The sequence below is a fragment of the Lycorma delicatula genome, chromosome 1 (genome assembly GCF_047948215.1).
Source record: "Lycorma delicatula isolate Av1 chromosome 1, ASM4794821v1, whole genome shotgun sequence".
Lineage (NCBI taxonomy): Eukaryota > Metazoa > Arthropoda > Insecta > Hemiptera > Fulgoridae > Lycorma > Lycorma delicatula.
The window spans coordinates 287630986-287645738 of NC_134455.1; the positions used below are offsets into that span (position 1 = coordinate 287630986).

The 14753-nt window shown below is 29.7% G+C and overlaps 1 protein-coding gene across 5 annotated transcripts in view; it reads right to left on the reverse strand.

Moving 5' to 3' along the window:
- mip120 (Myb-interacting protein 120) overlaps positions 1 to 14753 on the reverse strand; it is a 111299-nt gene that overhangs the window by 78918 nt on the left and 17628 nt on the right. For all 5 annotated transcript variants that reach the window (XM_075379091.1, XM_075379077.1, XM_075379086.1 and 2 more), the window contains exons 3-4: positions 10456 to 10872; positions 6677 to 6883 (exon numbers count right to left, since the gene is read on the reverse strand). In XM_075379091.1, the coding sequence (XP_075235206.1) occupies positions 6677 to 6883; positions 10456 to 10872 (624 nt within the window). The remainder of the gene's footprint in view (positions 1 to 6676; positions 6884 to 10455; positions 10873 to 14753) is intronic.

The following is a 14753-nucleotide window of genomic DNA, read 5'->3' on the forward strand; positions in this document are numbered from 1 at the left end:
AAAAATCAATCTTTTTGAATTAAGCCACATTTTGATATCATTCTTTTTCCAAGACACAGCTGGAATTCTTTCCTTTTTACATGAATGATAAGAGGCACTGTCTAAGACAATAACCGAATTATCTTCCATTGAAGGTAACGGATCGTTAAACCATTTCTCAATAAATAAAATTTGTGTACCTTTTCACAAATTGCAATTTTATCAAAATGGTCAAGTTTTTCTTCAACTGATCTTCAGGGATTTTGTTTTTTTTTAGGAAACCATAATTCATTAGTAGATTCGTACTCGCAAATCACATTGTACACTGAAGCAGCACAACTTCCACTTATGTTATATACAAACAATGTTGGATTACTTTGTAATTTGCTTTAAAAAAAAATATTTAAAGTGATGTGTTTCTCCAAACAATGAAAGGCTTTTTTCATAGGGGATATCAGTAACTGTGCACAATTGTCAGTTGTATCAGATATGGTGTCAAAATAATTGTATAACTCAATTGTTACAGACCCAAATCTAGGAATACACTACTCACACATTTCAGTAAACTTAAAAAAATTGCATTTTATTAACTTTAAATAACAGAACAAAAATTGAGCACAAGAACAAAAGAGTGATCATATGAAAACATCAAGTTTCAATAGAACTGAGAAGACACAAAGTTACATAAACGTTTAATTAGACTGACTACTTACTACTTCATGACAAATTAATTATATGGTGACTATATATATATGAAAACATCAAGTTTCAATAGAACTGAGAAGACACAAAGTTACATAAACGTTTAATTAGACTGACTACTTACTACTTCATGACAAATTAATTATATGGTGACTATATATAAGTAATGATTATAGTGTTGTATGTAGATATGGCCGTGTTGTAAATTGGGGCTGATGAAAGGGACATGACTCAGCAGAATCATGACGAACTCACTCACACAAAAGCCAACGTTTGTTTATTCTTCATTCTATAAGCTAACTGAAGACAGTATAGTTTCTCTTAAAACAGTTAAGTACTAACATTAACAAATTGCTAAATGTCATAATTCATATAAAAGTTAATTTTTTATTTTAAGTAAAAAAAAACCCCAGAAACTAATCATACTTGGCTGAAAAACAAAAGAAAGAAATAAATATCATAATTTTGTCAGAAACAATAAATTTCCATAAAAAAATTATTGCAAGGAGTAATAACAAATAACCAATAAAGACATTATAAATGAACTGCAGTGATGAGAAAATAAAGTAGCTGTAAAATACATATTAAATTAAAAATTCAATTGGATAAACAGTTTCTTAAAAAATTAATTATTTATTAATTTACTTATTCATATTGGTTACAGGCTGATACCAAATTAATTATAAACACACATATTTTTTTTACAATGAGATGAATTTTCTACAGCATGAAAAATGCCAACCTTGACCTGGATTCAGATCCAGTATCTTCCAGACAAATAGATTACCAATCTGCCATCGAAATTATCCAAGGAATAATGTCCAGTTTCTGTTTTTTATTTTTTTACGATTAAACATACAGTAAGAAACAATAAAATTTAAAATAATCTAAAAAGTACACAAAATAAACAAGATCATGAAACATTAAATTAAAAGCCTGATTTTTATAACTCCAATGTAACAACCCACTGATTCTAAATAAAATGACTACAAAATATACAATAGAACAATATGCAATAAGAATCATAAATAAAATTATGAAATTATGAGTAAAAGAAACAGATCAACAAAAATTAAATAAAAAATATACCAGAAATCCATAAGGATTCATAACCAATTTCTAATATACAATAGCTTGTAAATTTCACTGTCTTTAATAAAATATCTATTTAAATTCTCCTAATGCACTATTATAAATTAAAGTCAACTTAATAAAACAGCTAATGTAAATGAAAGTCAACTTAATAAAACAGCTATGAAAACATGATTTATGTTAAAAAAATGAAATGGTATGGATAGGCTAATTGACTGGTTTCTGGAAACCATCTCAGATTATTTAGTAATATTTATCGAGCCCACAAAATGTGGTTACTTTTAATTTTTTTATGTAATTCTTCAAAAAACAGCAATAAAAATGCACTATTTAAGTAAGCCACCAAATGCTATTTTGAGCAATATGGCTTCAGTGACGTCACACATCACTAAATAAACAGTCACAAGGTGAGTTAGCATTCTGCTGTTTATGTTATTTTTTACTGTAATTTACACAAGAAAATGAATTACAAATGGTGAGTAGTGCCAGCGTGCACAAACATATCAATAAAGACACCAGAAAAACTATTTGTATGTGTTAAAAAAAATGCCAAAATGCGCAAAAAGTGGATACAACTTGCTCGCAAAGATCCTGATGATATAGTGAATAATTCAATTGTTTTCTTCTGTAAAGACCACTTCAATGTAAATAAGCAAATTATTATTAATGAGTATTTTATTGTAAAGACATAATATATAGATTATGGATGGTCTATTCTACCAATCTGTTTGAGGTTAGAATTCAATGTTGTTATACCTAAGGGGAGTCCCGAGTCAGGCTTGACTGATATTTAGGTGCACTACCACTTTCAGCTTAACCTAATCATGTTATTTTATAATATATAAAACATGTTAATGTGGAGAATATGTAAAATGACTGGTATATTTTACTGTTTAATTTTAACTACATTAAAGTTAACTACAGAGTGACTGAAAAATAGACCCTCATAAGAGTAATATATACACTGAAGCATACATGCCTGATCTTTAAAAAATTGCAAGAAATTCTTATCTTTTAGTTCAATACTCCTCTGATATTGTCAGATAATATTCTCCCTTAGTCGGAGTTGATCATCATTTCGTTTTTTTTTTTTTTTGTTGTCAATCATTTAATCACTCTTTGGTTTGATGTAATTCTTCTGATCTTAATCTGTGTACACGTTCTCTAGTTTTCTTAATCTTTTTATTCTTTCCTTGATCTTAACACTTTCTTCCTTTTTATATTTATCATCATCTTATCTTAATTTTTTTATTCTTTCCTTGTTCTTAACATTTTCTTCCTCTTCATATTCATCTTGTCATTTATTTTTTTGTTTAGATATACTTCTTCATGTTATCTTTCTTTTTCCTGTATGATTGTTTCTTTTTCATTTTTGATTATTCAACAAATAAGCCAATAATAAAAATTAAATATTTTACACCATAAGGTCAAAATTAACATTTGTAACCAGTATACATGAGTTTATTAAACTGAATAGTTTAATTATTTATTGTTACCTTTTATTTATACAACACGCCAGAAATCTGACACTTTTATTAATCAGCAACTTACAAAGATACGAATAATACTGATCTAGTAATATGAGTAATAAAAGGGAATTCTACTCTATCCATATTTCATGTAAGATTGTTGAATTAATAATTGTACATTTGACTTGATAAAAAACTAATATTTCGGCAATTGTGTAACAGTCCACTTTATTAAAGAATTGGAGAATTGTATCTTACTCTCAAATGAAATAAGTTTAAATGAAGCACAGCAAAAAATGGGTATATATAATTTAACAGGCGTACAAGGAAGTCATGTAGTGTCCACATCATATTTTTTTTTTTTTTATAGTCACATCAACAATTAAAGTTATTAGTGACTTAACAGTACAATGTAACTACCAGTAAATGTGTAGTCTTCATCAAATTCAAGCCAACCATTCCTGAGACAAATGGTTAATTGAAACCCAACCATCAAAGAATCCCAGTATCCACGATGTAATATTCAAATTCAAATAAAAGCAACTACCTTTATTAGAATTTTAACATGAGAACTCCCAACTTCAAAATCAGCTGATTTACAATCATTTTACCACTAGAACAACCCAGTGGGTTAGTAAATTTTTAAATTTACAAATTCAGAAAAACAGATAAGTCATGTTGTCAGTTCAATCTCAGTCTACACACTTTTTACCGTAATTAAAAGTATCATTAAGTCATTGAAAGTAACAAAAACATTTTAAAATGTAAACTTTATAATTTTATGAACAAACTTTTGCCCCCCACATTTTCAGTTATTTCACTGAATTGAACAACTCAATTTTGCCAGTGTTCTAAATTATGTAACACTTTTAGCCAAAGTCAACAGAATACTAATTTCAAAAATCAGTTCAATTCAAAAAATATTGCTTCACCAAAGCAATAATATGTGTAATAAACAATAAGCTAGCAGCATCTGCATTGAGATTAATGATGACAAAATAATAGGCCTATTTCATAAATATGTTGCTCAAATTTGACTCCTGTTTCTTTAAAAATAATTAATCCTTTCTAAGTATAACATATCCACTTACTGCTGGTAACAACTTAACCTGGCTGATATATCCATTCAAATAAAAATTTATTAAAAACATTGTAATTAATTTTTTTTCAGTGAGATTAATAATTATAAAATCTGAGAATATTTGCTTATTTTAACACTCTGTGTCACTAAAGTTTTACTTGACTAAATAAATAATTCACTTTTGAAAAAATATGTCTATATATGTCTTTAAAATAACTTGCCTATTTCATTACAGATGGAGAAAGACATGGCAAACTACTGTCAGTATAAAATGGGATTCAACCAGAGAATAATCATGGTAGATGGAGTTTTGTCTTCTAAATTTCATTGCCAGCAAGATCGCAGGAAAGCAATGTGTGATACTAGTACTTCTCAACCTGCATTTGTCAAACGGCAAAAAACCCAACTCATTCAAGAATGTGAAGATATTCAGCCAACTGCAACTGTGCAAGAAGTTGTGATATGTGAAGTCCATATGACAATGAGAAATATGTAATATGGAAATCATAAAATATCACAATATCACTCTATATTATAATAATTAATAATTTCAAAATCAAACACCAAGGAACGCAAAGGAATGGCAATCAATAACAAACATATTTACTGACATGTGACATCATCATAGATTCAGCCAACCCAGATCGTTTTCGATCACATGGCGCCAGCTAAAAAAAATTTAAAGTTTTTTTCAGGGTTTATGGATAAATAATTCATTATTTCTTTAGTCACATTAATGCAAATCGCTTTTAAAATCCATAATCTACACGAATAACAATAATTATAACATTATTTTTCACACTGTCAAATAGCCTACTATAAAGTGTCTGAATTGTTTTAATTAAAAATTAAAAAGTTTACATTTAAATTGTAATTATACAGATTTCATAAAACTGAATTATAACATATAAAAACCAGCTCAGAAAAATTAATGGAGAATACATCCAAAGAAAAACAACAGCTTGACATTATTCAACCAATACTTTGTAATTTTAAAATAATAGCATTGTTTCTGGCACACCTAGAAAAATATTTTCTTTTATGTTAAAAATACCACATTTCTCAAACTAATAAATCATTGAATCTAATGCCAAATATCTTTCTTATGCACAGAAATCAAGAAAATTTATCAAAAAATAAATTAAAATATACTATTTATTTAAATAAACTATACATGTTAAATTATTAAAACTAAATACAATCTTAAATAAATGTTATTTAATCTTCAGTATAATTTTGAAAAAAGGAAGCATTTTACATAATTAATACTTAAACTCAGCTAACAAATATGATGTTAAAATTATCAACTGATTATACGTAAACTGTAGAAATTGGAGTGGCTGTTTAGTAAATTATATGAACATGACTATTTAAACAATAAACACAGGCTAATATCTGTCAAATTAGCTTCTTAAAAAAAAAATCACCAAATACTCAATATAGCTTGAACAATTTGATTCATATCCACTTCAAGAAAATCAGTACACACTACACAAATTTAGGGATTCAGAATTCGGGATATAAGAAATAATCAATTCCCAGGGTATTGTGACACTTAAATATAATACCCTCCTTCTGATGCAGATGGTAATTAACTATTAATGTGTCTAAATAAATAATTTTACCATTTCAATATTATCTTACTTGGTAAAGCTGATCTTTAGCCACTACATTGAACAGTCACTACTAACCTCACTTTCATTGACTTTGAAATTACATTTCATAGAAAATCATTTTCCAGTCATCTATCAGAATTACAGTAATTATGATTTTTTTTGTTATTGGTTCTAGAATTCTTTTCCAAACAATGGAAACCAAATGCAAATCAGTTTCAAATACAGCATAAAAAAATGAAAAAAATAAACAATAAAAAAAAAATCATGTGGTAAAATCAGGGTCATAAGAGCAGTACTGAATTTGAGCATTAATGCTCAATACTGTACTGTACCAATAACAGTCAGCAATCAGAAGTATGGGATTTTATTATCACTGATTCTTAGGTATATTTTAACTACCATAACCAAATTTTTTTTAAGTTAAGATGGTATATTAGATATGAGAAACTATGTTAAAAAAGTAATGTTTTAATTTTACCAAAAGGTGAATTTAACTACATTTAATGAAATATAAAAAAAGAATCAGAATTAGTAGCAGCTTAACTTGTTGAATCTAAAACCCAATTCAAAAAGGCCCTGATTTGAAATTGCTATTTTCATGTTTCTGTTTATAGAAGTACATATTATCCAATAAAATCATTTTCTAGGATATAAAAAAATACTTTTTTGTGATGGACAGAAAGATCAGCAGTTTCATAAATGATCATATGTAAATCACTATCGTGAGAGGAATTTACCTTAATATTTGGATTAGGAAGAATCTGCTGTAACTTGCCCGGTGATAGAAGTCCCATCTGTCTTGCCTGGGCCAAAGTGATCGCCTTGGTAGGACTTGGTACTATTTTATTTTGCCCTGCATTGATTACTCTTATCGTCTGAGGTCCAATATTCTCCATTCCACCTTGAACATTTGTTCCAGACAGTACAACTTTTGACAATATCACCTGAAAAATATAAAGCTTAATGTCAATGAAAACAAAATTACAGTAAAGTACCAGAGATCTAACATTCATCTCATTAAAAAAAAAAAAATGTAGTACTTATATTTAAGACAAGTTTTAATATCAAACTGATTGTAAAACATTTTCAAATAAAGAAAATGATTAAAACTCATCAGAGAATCTGTGTAGTTAATATATAAGTAACTTTACAACTAAAACTACAAGTTTAATTGCTTCAACGAAAGTAAACCTTAACTAACTGTTCTTAATTACTTGATCTTACACAAATATAATACAGTCTCAATATGATATATAAACATCTCTGCCCAATGGGCAATGATTATAATCATTGTCCATTCAATATTTACATCAATAAAATTAAAAAAAAATTATAAAAACACAATATAGTGAATCATTTATTTACAAATATACTATCTATATTAGCTTAAGAGTTCAGCAGGTTTTTTATAGTATTTTATGAAAGGTAATTGAGAATTAAAAGATTGCTTAGTAATAAAAATGTCGTCAAATAAATTAAAATAATTATATAGTAGGATTAACCTCCATCCACTTTACATTAGTAAATCTGGGGACCCACCATTAACAGGATGTTAACACTAATGAAATGACTTTATTTTAAGTATTTGTTGTGAACTTTCTAACTTCTGCTCATTCTTCTATACAGGTCTTCTCTACAGGTCTTCTATACAGGTGTCCATACGGTCTTTCCATGACTACAAAAATTTATTACAAAAAAACTATTACAGTTACAGCTGTGCAGTTTGTGGCAAAAGAAAGAAAAAAATATCAAGTTTTTTTTTACCATGTCAATAAACTTGTCATGTGCACCTTTTGTCATTCGTAGAATGTCCTATTTATAATCAGTTTCACACCATATGTTGGTCAACATTTCTTCAGTAACACTAGCAACAGCTTCAGTTATTCTGTCTCAATGAGTACAGATCAAATATGGGTGTTGCACAGACTCTGGCCTTAACATAATCACACAAGAAAGAATCTAAGGGAGTTATGTCAGGTGATCATGGTGGCCATGGAGTGGGACCATCACACACAATCCATCTGCCATGAAATGATTCATTCAGAAAATTCAAACTAGTAATCCCCAATATGGTCGTGCGCCATCCTGCTGTAAAACCACCCTAAGTTGCAAGTCATTTAGTTGAGGTACGGCAAAGTGTTGCAGCATATCCAAGTAAATGTTACCTGTTATTGATTATCAATGAAAAATAAGAGACCAATGGTTCTGTTGTGCATCAAATCGCACAACAGAAGACTACTTCTCAACAGGAGAACACATTCACCTCAGGGAAATTTCTAATCTTCTCCCTGGAAAAGTAGGAATTTTCTGAGCCCCACATTCTCATATTATGTATGCCTGTTTACTTTCCCTGAGGTGTGAAAAGTAGCCTTGTCTGAAAAACACATGCTGCTGGTACTCACTGTCGTTATCAATCCATTGTAAAATATTGGTCGCAAAAGCAGCACGACAAGGGCAGTCACCTGGTTGTAGATGTTGTAATATCCAAACTTTCTGCACGTGCAACCTTAGTTTCTTGTGTAAAATTTTGTACACTGTTGACCGGGAAATCCCTAGTTCACAAGATACATGACGGGTAGATTTGGAAGGGCTGTTTATTGTTAGATGCACAACCTCAACCTTCTCTTCACTAATGGACTGTCACCCTGTTTACGGAAGGTCAATTACACTTCCACTCTCGTTAAACTTTGCATAACACGCAACGATACTCTTGCTATCAGGTGCTAGTCATCCATATTCCCTTCTAAAATTTCAGTGCACAGTAATTGGCGACTTCAAATCTGATACAACACACATTGTGCTTTCTCCTAGATTGATGACATTTTATAAAAAACTGATCAGTTTCCTCTACTCTGCCTCTACCTTTTTTTTTTTTTTTTTTTTTTTTTGTCTTCAGTCATTTGACTGGTTTGATGCAGCTCTCCAAGATTCCCTATCTAGTGCTAGTCGTTTCATTTCAGTATACCCTCTACATCCTACATCCCCAACAATTTGTTTTACATACTCCAAACGTGGCCTGCCTACACAATTTTTCCCTTCTACCTGTCCTTCCAATATTAAAGCGACTATTCCAGGATGCCTTAGTATGTGGCCTATAAGTCTGTCTCTTCTTTTAACTATATTCTTCCAAATGCTTCTTTCTTCATCTATTTGCCGCAATACCTCTTCATTTGTCACTTTATCCACCCATCTGATTTTTAACATTCTCCTATAGCACCACATTTCAAAAGCTTCTAATCTTTTCTTCTCAGATACTCCGATTGTCCAAGTTTCACTTCCATATAAAGCGACACTCCAAACATACACTTTCAAAAATCTTTTCCTGACATTTAAATTCATTTTTGATGTAAACAAATTATATTTCTTACTGAAGGCTCGTTTAGCTTGTGCTATTCGGCATTTTATATCGCTCCTGCTTCGTCCATCTTTAGTAATTTTACTTCCCAAATAACAAAATTCTTCTACCTCCATAATCTTTTCTCCTCCTATTTTCACATTCAGTGGTCCATCTTTGTTATTTCTACTACATTTCATTACTTTTGTTTTGTTCTTGTTTATTTTCATGCGATAGTTCTTGCGTAGGACTTCATCTATGCCGTTCATTGTTTCTTCTAAATCCTTTTTACTCTCGGCTAGAATTACTATATCATCAGCAAATCGTAGCATCTTTATCTTTTCACCTTGTACTGTTACTCCGAATCTAAATTGTTCTTTAATATCATTAACTGCTAGTTAAAAAACTCTACCTTTAAAAAACCAATATAAAAAAATTTGATAATTTTTCTTTCTTTTGCTATAAACCGCACAGTTGCAACTGTAATAGTTTTTTTTTTTTTTTTTATAATAAATTTTTGTAATCATGGAAAGATTTTATGTACACCCTATACTTCAATTCAAAAACTGTCCTGGTTTTATTAAAACTTTGATATTAGTATTATATTTTTAACTTAATTTTAGTTTATAAATTTTTATAATTCATTCAAATTCCACATTTCTTAAATCTTAATTTAAATTAAACAGCTTTTATTATAACTTTTTCATTCTCTGATCAACTGGTATATTTTTATGGATGATCAATTTTCAAGTTACTAAGTGTCTTTCAGCAAATTTCTGGAATTTCCCATATGCAATCATATTGCAGAAATAAAATAGGAAAAATCAAAACTCAGAAAATATAAATAAAAATTTTTGGGGAAAAAAGTTATTTTCCCTAAATTAAAATACTTTTATTCACCAAAGAATGGTTTGGAATTTCTTTTCCTTTTAACTGACCTTATGAAATTATGAACCACATATCACTTGATGGGAATGATTTCCATTTCAACAAAAACCCAAACACTGAAATCATTTCTTTGTCATCACTTTCAAATATTGGGGACAATTCTCCAACCACTTTTTTTTTAATGAAAAGTTAATTACTTTCATTGAATAACAAAATCTGACTGAAAAACTTAAACACACCAAATAATTGTTAAAGATCAATCACAATATGCTAAAGAATGTAAAATTTACTAACACTCTTTGGAGCATTGCTGTTATTTGGAACTGAAACAGAATTGACTGGTTTAATATTTCGAACACTTGTTATAGCAACAGGTCTAGCTGAAGGTCCAGAATATGACTTTAGTCTTACTGGAACAGGTGCTACAGAGATATTAGAGGTGGTAATTGCAACTGGTGCAGAATGAAATATTGTTCCAGAAGGTGCTGAGGCAATAGTTTGAGTTAATGAAGGTGTTGGAACTGAAGCTGCTGCTGTTATAGTTTCTGCAACTGACACCTCTATCACTGGCTCCATTACCGAGGATGATCCTGATGAAGAAAGAATTGTTTCACACTCCACACTGATATTCTCCTCAGATAATGTTAAATTATTATCTTCTGATATTGTGGTCAAAACCTCTTCCGATAACATTTCTTGCTGTACTGATTCCTGCAAACAAGATGTACGGATAAATCAACAATTCTTTTCAACAATATTATAAAAAAAAATCATTACAAAATGTGAAGGTCTCATCAGATGCATGACTTTCAATACATTTCTTCAACTACAATATAAATAATCAAAACCTACTAACACAAACAAGTTGAACACAATAAGCAAACTAGTTATCATTAACCTAATTTTCATAATTAATGGTGATTTGGATAGTAAAGAACTACTCAAACTACTTGTTATCCAGCAACTCAAGTAGTTTGATAACACAATATTTTTACTAAAACTGGAGAATTAAAAAACAAGGAAAAAGAAAATTGTCAGCAATTTTTTTATTGTTAAATAGCAATAATCTATAAGATTATTAAACACTAATAAATGCTAACAGTATAGTAAAACTATACCCAAAATTGCTTAACTTCAGTGATCTAACAGGACTAGTTTATTAAATGCGAACCTGTATCACTCGTGGTCAGGCTAGTAATGTACACACTGCATTGTAGTCTGTAGGTTGTTGCGTTGTAGTATCTTTCATTACATGTGAATTACGTTATAAAATTAATACAAAAATGAACGTTGCCGCCAACTGTGAAATACATGGAGTCATATGTTTTTTAAACCATCAAAACATTAAACCAGCTGAAATTCATAAGCAGTAGGTTGCTGTGTATGGTGATAATGTAATGAATGAAAGAAACGTCTGAAAATGGTGTGAAAGTTTTAAAAATAACAGAATTAATGTGCATGATGAAGAATTTCAGGGAGGCCCTCGATAATCACCAATGACTTGTTGCAATGCAGAAAAGATTGTCACCCAATAATTTCCGACCTGGCCCTTCTTTTTCCTGATGTTTCAAGACTAATTATTGGTCACATTGTTCATGACCATTTTACGCTTCAGAAAGGTTTGTGCACATTGGATGCCGCACATCTTAATGGAACATCACAAAAAAATCCGAATGGGATCTGCATTAGAATTTTTGAAGCGCTACACAAAAAAAGGTGATGAGTTCCTCAATTCAGTTGTTACTAGCAATGAAACATGGATTTCATATTACACACCAGAGAGAAAACAGCAGTCAAGTGAATGGCATCATCCTCAATCACCAACCAGACCAACAAAGGTCAAGCCACAGCCATTTAGACATCAACTGATGGCCACAGTGTTTTGGGATTAGTCTGGCATACTGCTGGTTGATTTCACGCCACATGGAACGACTATAAATGCAGAGGCCTACTGCAAAACTTTACATAAATTATGGTATGCCATTCAAAATCGATGACATGGGCAACTGAACAACGGCGTCATCCTGCTGTATGATAATGCATGTCCATATGTTGCGGGTTCAATACGTAATTTACTGAGAACATTTGTATGGGAAATTTATGATTACCCACCATATAGTCCGACTTAGCTCCTTCTAATTACCATTTGTTTGGGAAATTGAAAGAGTTTTTTAGTGATAAACAATTAGCGGGTGATAACTTAAAAATGCTGTTAATCAGTGGCTAAATGGACTGGCGGCAGAAGAATACGATGAGGGTATATTGAAGCTGGTGTACTGCTATGATAAAGGTCTTAATTTATGTGGCAGCTACGTAAAGAAATAGTAAAAGGTATGTAGTTTAAGAGAAATAAAAAATATTTATAAATTTTTTCACAATGAAACTGTCTTTACTTTATAGATAACCTCTCATAAATCATTCCTATATGAATATTACATAGCCAGTATAAATATAAACAATCTTAAATAAAAATAGGTACAACATTATTAAAATAAGATTTTTTTACACATATTACAAAAATCTGATTTAATACAATTGCTTTAATTAGTACGAAGAATGTGCTTAGGAAAGGATAATAATGAAATGACTAACAATGCTTCTAAACATAAAAAATACAGATAAAATAAAAGTAATTAATTTAGTAATGCTATTAATGAGATTGAAATTTTTTAAGCAAATTTAAGTATCTTATCTATTTACCAGTTTTATAAATCATCCATGATAGATACTAGTTTCATTTGTTCTCAGTACTACATGAACCACAAAACAGCATATAAATTACTTAAAAACAAATTGATAATTAAACAATTAATTTTATATTTGGTTCAACCAAATTGCTTCAATTTATATTTCAAAACTGCTGTTTAGCTGTATAAAACAAATTGCAAATACCCAATAATATTGAAAAATATAAGCACTAGATAATCAAAATATCTATCTGTCTGAAGCATCATTCCTTCTGATTTTCACCAAACTTCGGCTATAACATTTCTATAGTAGGGGCATTGATGCTTATTCAATTTTCAATTCAAAAAGTCAGTGGGTGGGGGATACAGAGGAAAAACAAAACTGTCAAGAGATTTTGAATAATTAAGGTTAAATGTTTATTTTTGATAATTTTGTAAATATTAATAAAGCAAAAATTTGTAAAAAAACTTTTTTACTAAATTTCACTCCCACCCCTAAAAACGGTTTTAATTTTGAAGAGTTACAGAAGACAGTACAAGGGGTGATTTTCATTGCATTTTTAAAAATATTTTTGTAAACAATTATAAAAAAAACATCTTTTGTGTAAAATTGTTTTTGTTAAATTGCACCCCCATTCCAAAAAATAGTAATAATTTTGAAACATTGTCGAAGGTAATATAATGGGTCTTTTTTTGTTGCAGTTTTTTCTGTTGGAGCATCTTGGATCCACAAATTTGTTTGCCATTAAAGTGGGGTCTTAACCCTGTCATCCCGCTTAGTGGCCAGACGACTGCTGTAGTCATCTGCTATGTTGTGACATCACAGGTGAGTGGTTGAATTAAATAAATGAAGAATATTTAAATTTAAAAGTTTTAAAGTGGCTGCTAGTACCAGTACACCTGCACAAGTGACATAGGTAAGCGCACGTACTTTAGTTAGAATCATTGAATTAAAAAAACAAAAAATAGTATTTAAATAAAAAAGTATTTAATTTGTGTGAGTAAGCCGTGCATCAGAAAAAAGCCACATGATAGGAAAGTCTTACAACTGTGTTGTCAGCTTTTTTTTTTTAACTAGAAATTTAAGGAATACTTTCAATAACAAATATATTACTGATAAAAATTACTAAAAGATCCAGACACACTAGTAGTCCAAGGAATGCTTCTTACACTTTATGAATGGTCTCTAGGTAGTATTCATTTTTTTAAATAAATAGTATTGTTTCTGTAGGTACTATTGGCAGAAAGGTTCAAACTTGAAATATTACACGAAAAAGCTTAAATATATAAATTAAGTAAAGCTATAAGATAATGTAAATAATGAATATTTCCAGAAGTAACAGAAGCAAATGTTTATAAATGAAAATAGTAGAAATTAAAGATGACTAGTTTCAAATTATAGAATTAAAGTATTTATCTGAACTTAGACTGCAACAATTTATCAATAAACCATTGTAAAAAAATGCACTACACACAAAATCACACTTATTCATTTCTACATTAGTTTATACAGAATAAACACGATGTTTACGTTCTCAAGGATAATATGGCAATCTCAACTTTTGTGGCCTTTATTTATATTTACTCATTCTGGTCTGTAGAACTTAGAAAAAAATTTTGTATAATGTTCAGTTCAGTCTGTTAAAATATGGACCACTGTAATTACCTTGACTGACTTTTTCAGATTGTTTCCTCCAATACTTCAGTAATAACAGCCCTTTCAAGAAAAAAATTGCTATCTCTATGTCCTGTTGCAGAATCAAAACAATTTTTTTCACATTAATAAACAATTTTTTTTTAATTAAAAAAAAGATGGATGTTTAAAAATGAAAAAAGGGTGAAGTAATTAACGGCCAAATTGACTAAAATTTTCCCTCAATGACCTGTTTGGCTATAAGATATGAC